An 18037-nucleotide genomic window follows, 5' to 3' on the forward strand; every position below is an offset into this window, starting at 1 on the left:
CATGTATTTGTTAGGACCCATCATGCATCAGGATGATCATTTTCGTCAACCAATTTGAACCATCCCATTCATGACAAAAAAGTAAGGCCAAAGCCAAAGATGGAATGACAGGTGTCCAGATAGAATTTATAGAATCTATAGAAGTCGCTCCTCTCCTGAGGCTAGTTAGAGGAGAGCTAGTAGTGCTGGACAATGTGGGGCTGGGCACTGTAAGATTCCCTTGACCCCTCTTTCCCCTTTCCCCTTTCGTTGTAGAGGACCTTGCTAGCGTAGGGTTGTGCAGAGTCCCTTTTGGGGACCTTTTCGGTCTAAAAAAAAAAAAGAGCTGTAGAAACCCCCAGATATCAAAAGCACAATGTGCATAAGCATTTTATTAACAAATACCGTTTGAAAGAAGACGTCCTAATTAAGTACAACTGAATATAAACTAACCAACCAACTAAATCAGAAAATCTAAAGACATCATCTAATCAACTCCTAATCATATTGAATGAAAGCCGAACTTCTGCCCCATCTTTTCGATAAACACAACCATTTCTTTTACTTTCTGGTGATACGCAAGCATATTGTATACCAAAATAAGTGAAAAAAATGGTTCATGCATAAAAAGAAAGAGGGCGTAATAGTGGCTCTCATGCTTAATTCGTATGATTCTTATAGAGCATCTTTCGGAACCAATTCGCTGACATCTTTGGAATTCGCTTCAAATTGTCATTATAGTCAATGTAGTGCAATCCAAACCGCGACGTATAGGCAGATCGCCACTCGAAGTTATCAAGTAGTGACCATGCAAAGTAACCTATTACGTTTGCTCCTTCCTTGTCTATCGCCTTCTTCATATTGAGTATGTAGTCTCTGTAGTAACTAACTCGAGTCCAGTCGTTCAGACTATCCGAAAGTGTGAGGTTGGCTGCATCGTCCATTCCTAGAAAACCATTAAAAAAATCAGGTGCACGTATAAAAAATTAAGTAACTCAATTGAGTTACAATACATAAATATTATGTAGTGGTGGAGAGTTAAGTCGGTGAGCCAACTTGGCCAATATAGTTGTCAAAAGATGGTATTAATCTTACCATTTTCAGATATTATGATGATTGGGTTGTCGTATGTTTCCTTCACATATTTGATACTATTGTACATACTATAAGGAACAATGTATAGCCAGGATGAGTGTGCCTGCATTAGTTTATTCTTCAATCAATATAACTTAACTTAAGAGTATAATCATAATCTACAGCCTAACAAAATTTTAATTCACTTACTCTTGGTCCAATCGGCACACCATTACGTTCAACTACCATTCAAAAAAAAAAGTTATTCAATTTATTATATATATAGCTTAAAATGTCTAAAGAAAATTGAGTTCAAGAAAAAGAGACTTACATGCCCATCCGACGTTCCAATCCGCTTGATAATCAATATTCGTTGGTGTCCAATTGGGATTATATATATAAGCTGCAGAATATATGTTAATGCCGATTACATCGATCGATCCTTTCACCTTCTTCACCTGACTACTTGTAAATTTTGGAAGTCTCTCTTTCACGATTTGGCGCATGTTATTCGGATATCTACCGTAGACTATAGGATGCAAAAACCTGTGATTTTACAATAATGGCCCACAAAGAATGATCACAAAAAGAAACTTATTAATCTCCCTTAGTAAAGGGATTGATATAATTGTTTTCTTCTTTTTCTAAACATTGTTATGTTAGTAAAGAAGGCTTAACCTTGTGGGGCCCACTAAAGATTCCAGTCCATTAATTGGATGTGCCCCACTACAGATGGACAATTTAAGTAGTCAATGATGGGTAAATCCTAACCCTTTATCTGTGGCATGAAAATGTGAACTTAGCACGTAAATGATCCTTAACCAATGTAGAATGGCTAGGAGATAGTACTTCTTCATAGGGGCCATCAGATTAATAGTTGTATCTTGGCTCCCACCTGATGTATTTCCACCTTTCAATCAATGGCCGAAAGATAAAGGGTTTATAAAAAGAATAGAAATGGTCCACATCCAATGGAAATGGGTAGGATCTCCTAATTTGGGTTATTTTTTCATAGTCATCCATGTTAGGACGTATTAAATTAATAGTGTTGTCTTAAGATTTTTAGCCTAGGAAAACAATACATACCAACCAAGGTGGAAATCTCTTGCCCTTTGAGCTGCTGCCATGTCATCAGTGCTATTAGTGAGAGGCTCATACCAAGTAAAATCCAACAAAATTCCAATCTTCCCATTTTGGCATTTCTGAAATATTAACACCATAAAAAACAAAACTATCTAAGAATAAGCAATCACAAGAAAATGGTGGAATTCCGAGACATCCCATAAATTGAAGCTATCCATTAGGTAGTGTGCACTAAATATAGACCACCAACATTTCTTAATCCGTTTATTGCTTTTGTTCACATGATTTCTAGCAAAGTGAATCTGAATGGAGAGGTCCACCTGATGACTATTGGGATATATGATGATATAAGATATACATTATATTAACATTTACCTGGTAACTGTGACGATACCGATGCACAGCAGCAGCATGAGAAAGAATCAAGTTATGGGCTGCAATGTATGGTTCTGTCGCCGAGTTCCCAGATGTGCAATTTCCGAAGGGTGCCGAACACCTCCCAGGGGCAAAGCTCCCACCATCGTAGCCTTGGTTGGCAATGACATGTGGCTCATTAAATGTAAACCAATTCTTCACTCGGTCACCGAATGTCTTGAAGCAGAATTCTGCGTAATCTGCAAAATCTTCACTGTTGCAGCACACAAACTTTGTGAGTGTGCTAACATGTGTTAAAGAAAATCTCAATCGAGCATTGTATGATTTCCCTCTCTATTAACATGCGCATGAGAATGTTATAATGAGAAACTTACACAACTTGTCTACTGAGCCAGCCTTTATATTTCTCCTCAAGGGCCTGAGGGAGATCATAATGGTGGAGATTTGCATAAGGAGTAATTCCTACATTGACATAATTTCAAAATAAAAGAGTGTCAATGCCATGAGGTTCTCACTACTCACTAATATGGACTATGTGGTTGACATAGTAAGGCCACTTGTTCTAATTAAGCTACCTCAAAAAATTGATGCATCCCAAGGGGTTGTAGAGTGAACTATTTAAAAATAAGGAGTGATGAAGGGAAGAAAATACCTTTCTCAATCATATAATCAATTAATCTATTATAGTAATCGACCCCTTGCTCATTCACACGACCCGTGCCCTCTGTATATTAGAAACAATTTATTTTATAAGAGATTTTCTATCATAGTAAGCCACAATATAAACTTCTTGATTGTTTATAAAGTGCACTGGGTTGTGATTCAAACTTCCAACCCATCTATATCTATCAAAGAGAGATTTTGTCTTTAAAAACCTGGGAAGATCCTTGACCAAGAAATGGAGAACCTATAGGCATCCATGTTCATATCTACCATGAGATCAATGTCTTCCTGCAAGATTGCAACATTTAGAAAACACAATAACAGGTGTGTTAGGTTGTCACTTGGCCGGGCATGATAAAATTAATGGTAAATTTGAAATTTATACTCAAAATGGAATTGCAAAATATCATAAAACAATATCCATTGCAATCATCATGTAATTATCTGAATTAACAATATTTATTGCATTAAAAATTCATCTACGCATATATGCTGACATATACATATATTATATATGTATGTGAAGTCATAAGTATGTATGTATCCATATCTATGGATGCCTAGATAAACAAGCCTATCTATTTAGTACCTTATAATGGTGATACTCATCGACTGCAACATCTCCATTGGCATTATTTGCGACAATTCCTGCCCAAATAAAAGAATTTGGAATTTAAGAATGCAAAAGAGAGAAAAAAGAATTAAAATTGAATACAAAAAAATAATAATCTAAAGGCTAATATTATTCTCTGCAAGAGATTTTTAAAGCATTGTCTATCCACATTAGAGGACAATTGATCAATGGCCTACATTATGAAATCATGGGCACTGCTTTTTGCAAGCGAAAAGCCACATATACTACTCAACTATATAGTGACAAGCAAAAAAAACAAACCCTTCAACTTTAAAATAAAAAATAAAAAATAAAAAAAAGGAAGGAAGAAGAAGCAAAGAACTAAAACATCAAACGTAAAAAAAATAGAAAAAAAAATATAGAACAAAATAAATAAAACCCAGAAACAAGATTAGAAGGGAGAACTCAAATTATGATTAGATTACCTGGATAACGAACAAACACATCCCAAATGCTCGGTCCACGGCCATACTCAGGACCAGCCGCTCCTTCAACCTGATACGCCGAAGTCGCTGTGCCGAACACAAATCCAGGCGGAAAGCTTTTCCTAGTTAGCCCTCCAGTATCATAAAGGTGGCCATGCACACAACATTGTAGAAACAAGATGAGAAAGATGGAAGTATAACTAATAATAATCTTCATATTTCACTCTATGAGCAAAACCTTTGAATTGTCTTTTTATTTTAGCTCACCTATATTTATAAATAAAAAAAATGCATCGTAGATAAAATCCAACACAAATTCCGCGTACTTGAATTTTAAAATTCCTTACATTCGGGTTGGTTAGTTACGTGTATAATCTTGAAATTTATTGCATTCGGAAGCTAAGTGGGCCACCGTGAATTTTGCAGGAAAATCTACTCCGTCCATCCGTTCTGTCAGCTCTAGCTAGGCCAAGAGTCTATTAATGAGATAGATTAAAAATTCACCGCAGGAAAAGTGAGGAGAGAAATGCGTGGCGTCGAAACTTCCCTAGGGTGGACCATGATGTTTATATGCCATCTATACCGTTCTTAAGGTCAATCCTACTGGGATGAACTGAAAACACAAAAATATTAGCCTGGTCAAAAATTTCTGTAGCCTCATGAATGTTTCAATGATTGGTGTTCAATAGGCACTGTTTCCTGTCTTGTGGCCCACTTGAGTTTTGGATCTGGTTTATTTTTGGGCTCATATCGTAAAATGATCTTAGAAAACGGATGGACGTGGTGGATTGCTCAAAAATATCATGGTGGGCCTACCAAGCTTTGGAATGCTGGAGCATCTTGCTACGGTTAATCGCGGGAAAACGGCGTTCGATTTTTCAGGACTCTGATTGCGTAGGACTCGGAAAGGAGAGCAGATTAGTTGAGGCGCTTAGCGGCATATTTACATATTCCTCGAGTGTGGGCCCCACCTGATAGTGTGTTGTATATCAAAGCCGTCCATCGGTATTTCAAGCCCATTTTAGGGCATGGTCTTAAAAAGGAATAAGATCCAAATCTCAAATGGACCACAGAATAGGAATTGATTGTCAACCATTGAAAAGTTCTTGGGGCGACCACAGAAGTTATCAATCAAGCTTGTCAACAGGTTGGCTGGCAAACAAACATCGGAAGCGGATGCATACCGAGTAACTTGGTCTCCAAGTGGCATTCATGCATTTTATCCACTCCATCCATCTCTTTTAACAGATAATTACTGGGCTTTATCCCAAAAACGGAGTGTATCCAATCTTCAAGTGGAGCACACCACCGGAAATAGTGTGAATTGAACATCCACCGTTGAAAAGTTATTCGGGGCCAAAGAAGTTTTAGATCAAGCGGATATTTGTTTTTTTCCATTCATCCATGTCTTTCTAATCTTATGAACAGGTTGGATGACAAATAAACATCATTGGGGGCCTTAGAAAGTTTTCAACGGTGGAAATCAATGCTTACACTTTTTCCTGTGTTATGGTACACTTGAGCTTTGCATATGCATCAATTTTGGGTTCAACACCTAAAATGATCTGGAAAAATGAATGGACGGCATGGATAAACTAGATGCATTCATGGTTGGCTCAACAGAATTTACTCAGTACGATAGGAGCATACTGAGTAACTAAGTACGGATTCCGATCCGGGACGGAAATTTCTTGCGCAAGCCTTTCGCAGGATGTTCCTGCGCGCTGGGATGCTAGGTGGGGTCCACCTTGATGTTTGTCATAAATCCACCCTGTTCATCTGTTTTCTGAGATCATTTTAGGACATTATACAGAAAATTAGATGGATACAAAACTCAAGTGGGCCGCACGAGAGGAAACAGTTGCGATTCAGTCAACACCGTTGAAACATTTTTAAGGCCACAAAAGTTTCGTATTATGATAAATTTTTAGTGTTTTCACTTCATCCTAGTGGGAATGACCTTATAAACCGTTTGGATGGCATATAAAAATCAATGTGGAGCCCAGGAAGGTTTCAACGGTAGAAAACTATTTCCCTAGTTTTTCCTCTCGCACGGCCTCTTGAGTTTTGAATCCACGTAATTTTTGGTCGTATGTCGAAAATGATCTCAGAAAACGGATGGACGGGATGGATTTATCACAAACATCACGGTGGACCCCACCTAGCATCCCAGCGCAGGAACTTCTTTTGCAGGAAATCCGCGTCCATCCGATTTCATAAACATCCGGCCGGAGTTATGCCACGTATACACATTACCGACGTGGTGCTGTGGACAATCCGAGACCGGTTTTTTGGGATATCAAATTCAACGGACTGGAGTTGATTACCTGAGCAAAGTGTTACCCGACTACCTGGGCAACACCCACCCCCTTATTGTGGGGCCCACCTTGATGATGTGTTTTATATCCACGCCGTCCATCCGTTTTTCCAGCCTATTTAAAGATGTGGTTCCAGAAATTAAGAAGACCCAAATCTCAGGTGGACCACACCATGTCATGTGTAAAACACTTAAGTTGTGCACAAGTTGGGCCCTCACTCATTAGATGGGCCATATGTTGAGTCAGACCATCAGCCATCTATTTATTTCAATGGTATGGCCCACCTTATGAGCGGACTGGCCTAATTTTTTCATTTATCATGTGATGATTATAATAGGGTGCCATGTTTCATATAGTTTTCCATCCTTAACCCAACCTAAGGACCTTTGTAACACCCTGGAATTCGGGGGTCGCGCATGCGCTCAACTCCCGAGTTCTCGAGAGTCACTTACAACCAACTTTCATTAATGAGCATTTAATTCAGTTTAATTTATGCAGCCTGGAATTCCCTGGAACATGAATATAACCACGCGAGTCTACTGAGATGAAAGAGGTCTATCATATATACAGGTCCAAAACATATATGGGTCGCACAAAGCGTTGCCCAACCAAAACAACAAAAGAATACTGTGTCAAAAAAAATAATGAGGCTGAGCCCACAGCCCAGCAATCCCGATCTTGCCCATCAAGCCGATGGAGAGCCGTCCATCAACTGGAAATAAGATAGCTCGTCCTCCTCGTCGATGCTCGCCTCGCCAGGCTCCTCCAGTCCTGAGTCACCTGCATTTATAAACGGATTTGGTTGGTGTTTTAAAACACCATCCCAGAGTGGGAGTGAGTGATCAACTCAGTGGGGGCTATTAGTCTCAAGTTATCACAGGCATCAATTATATTATGGTCTTAATGAAAAGCAGACAATTATGTATGTCTAAGTAATCTTGTTAATGCGCATGTATGCAGCATGACATGATGCATGCCCTCACCACAACGCTCCCTCGAGCGACACCATCTAACGATCGCAAATGACAACACTCCCTCAGTGCGACCTCGACTGCCGAGTCGCCACCCTAACTAGTGCGATGTAATGCAATCGTGTTAGGCGAGTTATTATTTAGGTCCATTCATCCAGCAGATTTGAAAATCTGGTATACCCTACGTATCAACGCTCTAAACGGGTTGCGAGGCCAAGACCCCCCAATGCGTGAGGCCGAGACCCCGCGGTCCGTAATCCCGTCGGGTTCCTCATCCCCGACTTCAAGCACTTGAGGAGTGCCATGAGAAAGGGATCGCTCGCGGTCACTATGGGGAGGCGGGGTACCCCAGCATAGGCCAACATCTCGGACACAGTGTCTCATTCCACCATGCCCGGCTCACGAGGCTGTGGACTAATTTCAAGTGGGTTACTGATGGGCTACCACGGTTGTAGGGTATTCTAGGTTCCAAACATGTGTGAGTAAACAGGGTTAACGATCAAGGTTGGTCAGACGGTAGGCTAGACCTCACGAGTCAGGCGAGCGTGAGGCGTGTGACATCGGGCACGAGGGTCTCATGTAATCGAACTACAGCCACCCGATCACACCCGCCCAAACCCACAAGTCCAACCATAGCGTAATCCTACCGATGGGACTACTGTCTCTCCTCAAGTTCTTGACCAACCCAAGGGTAGGAATAGTGACTCATAGCATGCTAACAACCAATGCAACATCAAGCATATTCAACACCTTGTTCTCATGTTGCTCAACATGCAATTCAAATTTTTCTAACAAGCAAACTCTTAATATCATGAATAAAGTGTATGTGTGTGGTGTGGGTTGGTGAGGAAGTTAACACTTCCTCCATGTTGAGAAAATCATGTACACAAGAGTAATGAAATTATACGTAATATGAAGCAACAACATATAAAAATCAACACGGCATGAGCCTATGATCATTCATACACCAAATCATGTGAGAAACATGAACGACATCATGAGAGAGAGAGCCAAACATGTAAATCCATACCATTCCAACCAACATACAATTCCTAGGATTACCCTAGACTTTCAAATATAACATCCAAACAATCAAAATCATTAAGCTCGTACTAAAATTCTTGCTAGGCCACCTAAGAACAATAGTCCGCACCTATGGTTCGTTGGAGATTCAGAAAACGCCCTAGGAAAGAGGGCTTTCGGGTCGATCGGCCGAAATCCCTAAAATAAGCTCTTGCATGTTAGAATTCCAAGCCAATCCCATCTAACTACATGGATTTCAAGAAGAATGGGTGAAAACCTTACCTAGGCAACCCACGGACAGTTGTTGAAGTCAAGGAGGAGAGTTTCTCTTTGTAAGAAAGGTAGGGAGTTGGAAGGGTTGACTCTCTTGGGCTCCACTTCGATCTAGGGTCCACCTTGAATCTCCTCCTCTCACACTATCTTCTCTCCTTAGCTCCTTCACTCTCTTTCTCTCTTGGTGGTTGTAGTAATTGAGAGAGAATTATGAAAGATAGGGTTTATTCTCTAGACTTGGGCCCTTTGGCTTTGAGTTTTTCCAAATTTCCAAAATAGCCTTCTAGGAGTTGGTGTGGCCCTAACACTCCTTTGGCCACCAAATTTGGTGGGTAGGTGCCCTATGGCCCGATTAGGGGCCATATAAAATTTGGGAACAAACGGACGAACGGTTATGGGGTTCGAGTCAACGGTTCTGATCTTTAAATGGCCCTATGGGGTCCATTCTAGTGATTGGAGTGGTTCTGGTGACCCTTTGGCTATGAAATTCATAGGATAGCTGCTCCATGGCCCGATGAAGGGCCCTGCAAAATTTGGAAACGATCGGGTCCAGGGTTTGGTCGTACGGGTCCAATTTGTGATCGACGGTCACCGTTCCACGATCGGGTCCCAGAGTTGGTGGACCGGTGTAGAAAAATTCATTAGACCTCCACGCAAATGTGGAAGAGATCCGACGGTTGGATAGCCTGGTATCTCAGTTTCATTTGTAAGCGCCAGATTTCGGTCCTGGCATTGGTGGGGTGCATTTAGTCCGTGCCAGATCCCACTTCTGGGTGTCCGCTGGATCCGTGGTCCACGATGGTCTACAAGCCCAGTGAGATTTACGGTTCCCTTTATTTTTAGAATTTTCTAACCTTCCTGTGTCACGGTGCAGCCCATATGGGCTGTCGCTAAGGGCAAATGAGTCATCTGGCTCGACGGCCCGCACCGGGTCCTGTCATGACCCGACCGGTTTATTCTAATGGGCTAATCTTAGGTTGATTTGCTTGTGGTATCTCACCACGCATGGTTTGAATGATCGGTCCTGCGGAAAATCCTACGTGAACGCCCCAGGATACTGTACTAGTTGGACGAGTTGTTACAACCCTGGAAACTGAAATTGGATTGCATACTGAGTTACTTAAGTACGCTTTTATCATACTCAGTAAACTCAGTTGGGCCTACTGTGAATGTGTGTGAGTTATCCACTCCGTCCATCTATTTTTCAGCTCATTTTAGTGGTTGGGCTGAAAATTGAAGCATTCCCAGAGCTCAAGTCGACCACACCACAGGAAGCAGTGGGAATAATGACTTCCACTGTTGAAACCTTGGTACGGCCCATAGTGATGTTTATTTGTCATCCAACATTTTCATAAGATCACACAGACATGGATGAAGGGAAAACACAAATAACAAATTGATCCAAAACTTCTGTGGCCCCCAAGAAATTTTCAATGGTAGAATTTCAATTCACACTTTTTCCCATGGTGAGGTCCGCTTGAGATTTGGATATACTTCATTTTTGTTCTAGAACCCTAACATTATCGGTTAAAATGGATGGACGGAGTGGATAAAATATGTAAATCATGGTGGACCCCAGAGAGTTTACTCAGTAAGCTTAGCATGCTGAGTTAGTCAATACACAGTCCGCATCCTTGACAACCTGAGCTAGCATAACCCGAACCCAAGTTTCGGCCCTATACAATAATGGCTGTTGACCGTTATTTGCTTTGTGGTTGCATGACCCTTGTTTGAAAAACATGGGATGCATTTGGATGCACTATTGAATTCCAAGTTTCAAGTGCACCATGAGAGGCTTATACCAAACAAAATCCAACGGAATTCCAATCCTCCCTTGCAGCATTCCTGAAATATCATCTTTAGAAAAACTAAATTGATCAAAGAAACAACCAATCTCCAAAAGATAGAGACCAGAAACATAAAATGTTTGAGAAATATTCTAGGCCTTTCATCAAGCACCAACAATACTTTATCTGTTCATTGCACTTGCACCTGAACCTTTAGCATCACACTACAAGACAACGGACCTTTACCGGCGGCCAAAACCGTCGATAAAACCCCCAAAAACAACGGCATACCATTTTCCCGGCGCTTGTAGAAGGGTATGTTGGTAAAAGCTTTCCTGGCGCTAAGTCATTTTTACCGGGGCTTCTCCGAATGCCGGTAATTGTAGAGTCTTTCACGGCGCTCTCTTTGGTTTCACCGATGCTTTTGCAGGACGTTGGTATTTCTGACAGAAGTGCTGGTAAAAGTGGTATTTCCTAGATACTATAACATTGCCATCATCTCAAAATAAAAGAATGTGACATGCACCATTCCGTTAACATACACATCAGATTCATACTTCTAACATCATTTTCACCTTAAGCACTCGAAATTAGCTCGCAAGAGAAACATGCATAAATATATATATATTAAGCATTATGTTCATAAAACTATGATATAAACAGGGAAAAATATGCAATATTCGGCACTCAACACACCCCCCAACCAGCATTTTGCTAGTCTTAAACAAATGGGGGCATCCTTTGACGTTCCATCGGATGGAACTTCTAGGAGTGGGCTATGATTCAAATGTCAATCCTGGCCATTGAATTAATTCGTTGAATATGAACTCAGAACAAATTGTGATAACCATAAAGGGTATTGGTTGCAACTTGGGCCTAGGCTAGTTCATTTCAAAGTGACTTAAAAGTTAGTTGGGTAATAGTTAAATGATTTGATGACTCTATTCTCGACTTGTTCTGTCCCAAGTTGAATGACTCATTAAGTCAAGGATGAAGGGGGGTGGTGTCAAAATAGATCAAGTCGCACCGAGTGCTGCTCAGTCTTAAATCCATGTTTATGGGTGCTGGAAATCAGGCTTGAGCCCATTCAAGTGGGGTAGGCTATGCTCAATACCAAATGGCCAGCCATACCCATTGCTGGCTCTATAGTGGACCCGTATTCAAAAGTAACGCTACTTTTATTTATACTTTAGGGAAGAAAAACAAGGTTACCATTGTTTTTATAACACCCAATGTACACCCCTATTTTTCCTTCCATTTAAGTAGGGCATGGTTTTAATTTTCACCCGGGCATTGAGATACTAAGACAATCTAATACGTTGATCTTGGTTTTTTTTTTTCAAGATGATTTCATTGATGACGCAAAATATACAATGAGGATGTTCGGGCAGGGACCAGGGACAAAGAGGTTGGCCTGCCTATCATATCCTATACAGATGAGACCTTTTGAACTTCCTAATAGAGCCCAGCCCAGTTTTGTCCAGAAGATATCTACCTCTAACCAGAGTGAGGAGATTAGAGGCTGTACAACCGGCTCTCTTGGGAATGCAAACATCATAAGGCCATTGTTATCTCTGTAGATTCCACCACCCTCGGCTGGCCCTGGATTTCCGATGGCAGAGCTGCCGATGTTTAGTTTGCACTAGTCGACAGTGGGTTTTGACCACTTCACAACCTCGAAACGAGTGGCCAGGTGGGGGAAGGGGTGTCGTGGCAGGGAGGAGGGATCAGCTGTATAGGGAGGGGCGGTAGGATGAGGCCTGGGCAACAAGGAGAGGGTGTCTAAGCACCAGTGAACTCTCCAAAAAACACCTTGGATAGATATATTTTGGCCGTCATATCTAGCCCCATTTCTAGCTTTCCCTATTTCCCAGAGCAGGAAAGCCAGCGCGAGATGAAGGGGGGTGGCTGAGCATCTGCGGACCACCACTAGTGGAGATAGTCTTGGATGGAGGAGTGGATAGATATGGTGACGTCAAGCAGGCTGACCAAGAGATTCCAGACCCCCTGAGCAAGGATCCCATGCAAGAAGAGGTGGGACAACGTCTCAGGGAGAGGGAGAGAGAGAGAGCTTCGACCCAAGCTGCAGCACTCATCTGTGGGCAGAGCATGCATCAATATACCCTCCATAAAACCACTAAGATCTTTGGGGGAAGCAAAGGGTGCTACACCCATTTAGACTAGGATTTTTTTATTTTTTTTGTCATGCGCCCTGACCACGTCTCAGGCTGATTTCACAGAGAACCTCCCTGATGGGCCATGAGGCCAGATTCAGGAATCGCCATTGTCGAAAGTGCAGAATCCATCCTGCAGAATGTTGGCCCGAATCTAGGTAGGGAGAGTAACCGGAGTGTGCCACCACGAGTCTACCAGATCTGAATACGTTGATCTTGGTTGTTCATTAGGTTAAACGCTCATTTCATGTGCTAGAATCATACAAATCCAATAATCTTAACCATCTAATCAATAACATTAAATATTGATGGTTTGGATCTTCGAAACAAAAAGAGGTCCAATCAATGATTTGATTCATGTATTTGTTAGGACCCATCATGCATCAGGATGATCATTTTCGTCAACCAATTTGAACCATCCCATTCATGACAAAAAAGTAAGGCCAAAGCCAAAGATGGAATGACAGGTGTCCAGATAGAATCTATAGAAGTCGCTCCTCTCTCCTGAGGCTAGTTAGAGGAGAGCTAGTGCTGGACAATGTGGGGCTGGGCACTGTAAGATTCCCTTGACCCCTCTTTCCCCTTTCCCCTTTCGTTTTAGAGCACCTTTCTAGCGTAGGGTTGTGCAGAGTCCCTTTTGGGGACCTTTTCGGTCTAAAAAAAAAAAAGAGCTGTAGAAACCCCCAGATATCAAAAGCACAATGTGCATTAGCATTTTATTAACAAATACCATTTGAAAGAAGACGTCCTAATTAAGTACAACTCAATATAAACTAACCAACCAACTGAATCAGAAAATCTAAAGACATCATCTAATCAACTCCTAATCATATTGAATGAAAGCTGAACTTCTGCCCCATCTTTTCGATAAACACAACCATTTCTTTTACTTTTTGGTGATACGCAAGCATATTGTATACCAAAATTAGTAAAAAAAAATGGTTCATGCATAAAAAGAAAGAGGGTGTAATAGTGGCTCTCATACTTAATTCGTATGATTCTTATAGAGCATCTTTCGGAACCAATTCGCTGACATCTTTGGAATTCGCTTCAAATTGTCGTTATAGTCAATGTAGTGCAATCCAAACCGCGACGTGTAGGCAGATCGCCACTCAAAGTTATCAAGTAGTGACCATGCAAAGTAACCTATTACGTTTGCTCCTTCCTTGTCTATTGCCTTCTTCATATTGAGTATGTAGTCTCTGTAGTAACTAACTCGAGTCCAGTCATTCAGACTATCCGAAAGTGTGAGGTTGGCTGCATCATCCATTCCTAGAAAACCATTAAAAAAATTAGGTGCATGTATAAAAAATTGAGTAACTCAAATGAGTTACAATACAGAAATATTATGTAGTGGTGGAAAGTTAAGTCGGTGAGCCAACTTGGCCAATATATATAGTTATCAAAAGATGGTGTTAATCTTACCATTTTCAGATATTATGATGATTGGGTTGTCGTATGTTTCCTTCACATATTTGATACTATTGTACATACTATAAGGAACAATGTAGAGCCAGGATGAGTGTGCCTGCATTAGTTTATTCTTCAATCAATATAACTTAACTTAAGAGTATAATCATAATCTACAACCTAACAAAATTTTAATTCACTTACTCTTGGTCCAATCGGCACACCATTACGTTCAACTACCATTCAAAAAAAAAAAAGTTATTCAATTTATTATATATATAGCTTAAAATGTCTAAAGAAAATTGAGTTGAAGAAAAAGAGACTTACATGCCCATCCGACGTTCCAATCCGCTTGATAATCAATATACGTTGGTGTCCAATTGGGATTATATATATAAGCTGCAGAATATATGTTAATGCCGATTACATCGATAGATCCTTTCACCTTCTTCACCTGACTACTTGTAAATTTTGGAAGCCTCTCTTTCACGATTTGGCGCATGTTATTCGGATATCTACCGTAGACTATAGGATGCAAAAACCTGTGATTTTACAATAATGGCCCACAAAGAATGATCACAAAAAGAAACTTATTAATCTCCCTTAGTAAAGGGAATGATATAATTGTTTTCTTCTTTTTCTAAACATTGTTATGTTAGTAAAGAAGGCTTAACCTTGTGGGGCCCACTAAAGATTCCAGTCCATTAATTGGATGTGCCCCACTACAGATGGACAATTCAAGTAGTCAATGATGGGTAAATCCTAACCCTTTATCTGTGGCATGAAAATGTGAACTTAGTACGTAAATGATCCTTAACCAATTTTAAATGGCTAGGATATAGTACTTCTTCATAGGGGCCATCAGATTAATAGTTGTATCTTGGCTCCCACCTGATGTATTTCCACCTTTCAATCAATGGCCGAAAGATAAAGGGTTTATAAAAAGAATAGAAATGGTCCACATCCAATGGAAATGGGTAGGATCTCGTAATTTGGGTTATTTTTTCATAGTCATCCATGTTAGGACGTATTAAATTAATAGTGTTGTCTTAAGATATTTAGCCTAGGAAAACAATACATACCAACCAAGGTGGAAATCTCTTGCCCTTTGAGCTGCTGCCATGTCATCAGTGCTATTAGTGAGAGGCTCATACCAAGTAAAATCCAACAAAATTCCAATCTTCCCATTTTGGCATTTCTGAAATATTAACACCATAAAAAACAAAACTATCTAAGAATAACCAATCACAAGAAAATGGTGGAATTCAGAGACATCCCATAAATTGAAGCTATCCATTTGGTAGTGTGCACTAAATATAGACCACCAACATTTCTTAATCCATTTATTGCTTTTGTTCACATGATTTCTAGCAAAGATAATCTGAATGGAGAGGACCACCTGATGACTATTGGGATATATGATGATATAAGATATACATTATATTAACATTTACCTGGTAACTGTGACGATACCGATGCACAGCAGCAGCATGAGAAAGAATCAAGTTATGGGCTACAATGTATGGTTCTGTCGCCGAGTTCCCAGATGTGCAATTTCCGAAGGGTGCCGAACACCTCCCAGGGGCAAAGCTCCCACCATCGTAGCCTTGGTTGGCAATAACATGTGGCTCATTAAATGTAAACCAATTCTTCACTCGGTCACCGAATGTCTTGAAGCAGAATTCTGCGTAATCTGCAAAATCTTCACTGTTGCACCACACAAACTTTGTTAGTGTGCTAACATGTGTCAAAGAAAATCTCAATCGAGCATTGTATGATTTCCCTCTCTATTAACATGCGCATGAAAATGTTATAATGAGAAACTTACACAACTTGTCTACTGAGCCAGCCTTTATATTTCTCCTCAAGGGCCTGAGGGAGATCATAATGGTGGAGATTTGCATAAGGAGTAATTCCTACATTGACATAATTTCAAAATAAAAGAGTGTCAATGCCATGAGGTTCTCACTACTCACTAATATGGACTATGTGGTTGACATAGTAAGGCCACTTGTTCTAATTAAGCTACCTCAAAAAATTGATGGATCCCAAGGGGTTGTAGAGTGAACTATTTAAAAATAAGGAGTGATGAAGGGAAGAAAATACCTTTCTCAATCATATAATCAATTAATCTATTATAGTAATCGACCCCTTGCTCATTGACACGACCCGTGCCCTCTGTATATTAGAAACAAATTATTTTATAAGAGATTTTCTATCATAGTAAGCCACAATATAAACTTCTTGATTGTTTATAAAGTGCACTGGGTTGTGATTCAGACTTCCAACCCATCTATATCTATAGAAGAGAGATTTTGTCTTTAAAAACCTGGGAAGATCCTTGACCAAGAAATGGAGAACCTATAGGCATCCATGTTCATGTCTACCATGAGATCAATGTCTTCCTGCAAGATTGCAACATTTAGAAAACACAAAAACAGGTGTGTTAGGTTGTCACTTGGCTGGGCATGATAAAATTAATTGTAAATTTTGAAATTTATACTCAAAATAGAATTGCAAAATATCATAAAACAATATCCATTGCAATCATCATGTACTTATCTGAATAACAATATTTATTGCATTAAAAATTCACCTACGCATATATGCAGACATATACATATATTATATATGTATGTGAAGTCATAAGTATATATGTATCCATATCTATGGATGCCTAGATAAACAAGCCTATCTATTTAGTACCTTATAATGGTGATACTCATCGACTGCAACATCTCCGTTCGCATTATTTGCGACAATTCCTGCCCAAATAAAAGAATTTAGAATTTAAGAATGCAAAAGAGAGAAAAAAGAATTAAAATTGAATACAAAAAAATAATAATCTAAAGGCTAATATTATTCTCTGCAAGAGATTTTTAAAGCATTGTCTATCCACATTAGAGGACAATTGATCAATGGCCTACATTACAAAATCATGGGCACTGCTTTTTGCAAGCAAAAAGCCACATATACCACTCAACTATATAGTGACAAGCAAAAAAAACAAACCCTTCAACTTAAAAAAAAAAAAAAGACGCAAAGAACTAAAACACCAAACGTTAAAAAAAAAAATCGAAAAAAAATATAGAACAAAATAAATGAAACCTAGAAACAAGATTAGAAGGGAGAACTCAAATTATGATTTGATTACCTGGATAACGAACAAACACATCCCAAATGCTCGGTCCACGGCCATACTCAGGACCAGCCGCTCCTTCAACCTGATACGCCGAAGTCGCTGTGCCGAACACAAATCCAGGCGGAAAGCTTTTCCTAGTTAGCCCTCCAGTATCATAAAGGTGGCCATGCACACAACATTGTAGAAACAAGATGAGAAAGATGGAAGTATAACTAATAATAATCTTCATATTTCACTCTATGAGCAAAACCTTTGAATTATTTTTTTATTTTAGCTCACCTATATTTATAAATATAAAAATTACATCGTAGATAAAATCCAACACAAATTCCGCATACTTGAATTTTAAAATTCCTTACATTCGGGATTGTTAGTTACGTGTATAATCTCGAAATTTCTTGTGCTCGAAAGCTAAGTGGGCCACCGTGAATTTTGCAGGAAAATCTACTCCGTCCATCCGTTCTGTCAGCTCTAGCTAGGTCAAGAGTCTATTAATGAGATAGATTAAAAATTCACAGCAGGAAAAGTGAGTAGAGAAATGCGTGGCGTTGAAACTTCCCTAGGTTGGGCCGTGATGTTTATATGCCATCTATACCGTTCATAAGGTCATGCCTACTGGGATGAACTGAAAATACAAAAATATTAGCCTGGTTACAAAATTTCTATAGCCTCATGAATGTTTCAATGATTGGTGTTCAATACGCAA

The 18037-nt window shown here is 39.9% G+C and overlaps 2 protein-coding genes across 2 annotated transcripts; both read right to left on the minus strand.

The window, feature by feature from the left end:
- Window positions 1–405: 405 nt before the first annotated feature.
- Window positions 406–3458, minus strand: LOC131227091 (beta-glucosidase 44-like). The gene is made up of 9 exons (XM_058222791.1): window positions 3387–3458; window positions 3164–3235; window positions 2886–2973; window positions 2512–2764; window positions 2140–2255; window positions 1385–1599; window positions 1264–1295; window positions 1075–1177; window positions 406–925 (listed from the first exon to the last, which is right to left on the minus strand). The coding sequence occupies exons 1-9, from the start codon at window positions 3445–3447 to the stop codon at window positions 639–641; spliced, it is 1227 nt and encodes a 408-aa protein (XP_058078774.1). The 5' UTR covers window positions 3448–3458; the 3' UTR covers window positions 406–638.
- Window positions 3459–13547: 10089 nt separating this feature from the next.
- Window positions 13548–17596, minus strand: LOC131227094 (beta-glucosidase 43-like). The gene is made up of 11 exons (XM_058222793.1): window positions 17344–17596; window positions 16896–16954; window positions 16519–16594; window positions 16296–16367; window positions 16018–16105; window positions 15644–15896; window positions 15272–15387; window positions 14517–14731; window positions 14394–14425; window positions 14205–14307; window positions 13548–14051 (listed from the first exon to the last, which is right to left on the minus strand). Exons 1-11 carry the CDS (start codon window positions 17558–17560, stop codon window positions 13765–13767), a joined length of 1518 nt encoding a protein of 505 aa, XP_058078776.1. The 5' UTR covers window positions 17561–17596; the 3' UTR covers window positions 13548–13764.
- Between the last annotated feature and the right edge of the window lie 441 nt (window positions 17597–18037).

This window comes from Magnolia sinica, chromosome 15 (assembly GCF_029962835.1).
Source record: "Magnolia sinica isolate HGM2019 chromosome 15, MsV1, whole genome shotgun sequence".
Taxonomy (NCBI): Eukaryota; Viridiplantae; Streptophyta; class Magnoliopsida; order Magnoliales; family Magnoliaceae; genus Magnolia; species Magnolia sinica.

Bases quoted from the DNA above. Each gene is read 5' to 3' on its own strand.
- LOC131227094 (XM_058222793.1), bottom strand. From the start codon at position 17,560: ATGAAGATTATTATTAGTTATACTTCCATCTTTCTCATCTTGTTTCTA. The intron at 15,388-15,643 runs GTAAATGTTAAT...TTAATATTTCAG, and splicing joins GGTATCGTCACAGTTACCAG to AAATGCCAAAATGGGAAGAT. The intron at 14,052-14,204 runs GTAAGATTAACA...ATGGTTTTCTAG, and splicing joins CATCATAATATCTGAAAATG to GAATGGATGATGCAGCCAAC.
- LOC131227091 (XM_058222791.1), bottom strand. From the start codon at position 3,447: ATGGTAGATATGAACATGGATGCCTATAGGTTCTCCATTTCTTGGTCA. The intron at 2,974-3,163 runs GTATTTTCTTCC...ATGTCAATGTAG, and splicing joins TGATTATATGATTGAGAAAG to GAATTACTCCTTATGCAAAT. The intron at 1,178-1,263 runs GTAAGTGAATTA...AAACTAATGCAG, and splicing joins GTGTGCCGATTGGACCAAGA to GCACACTCATCCTGGCTATA.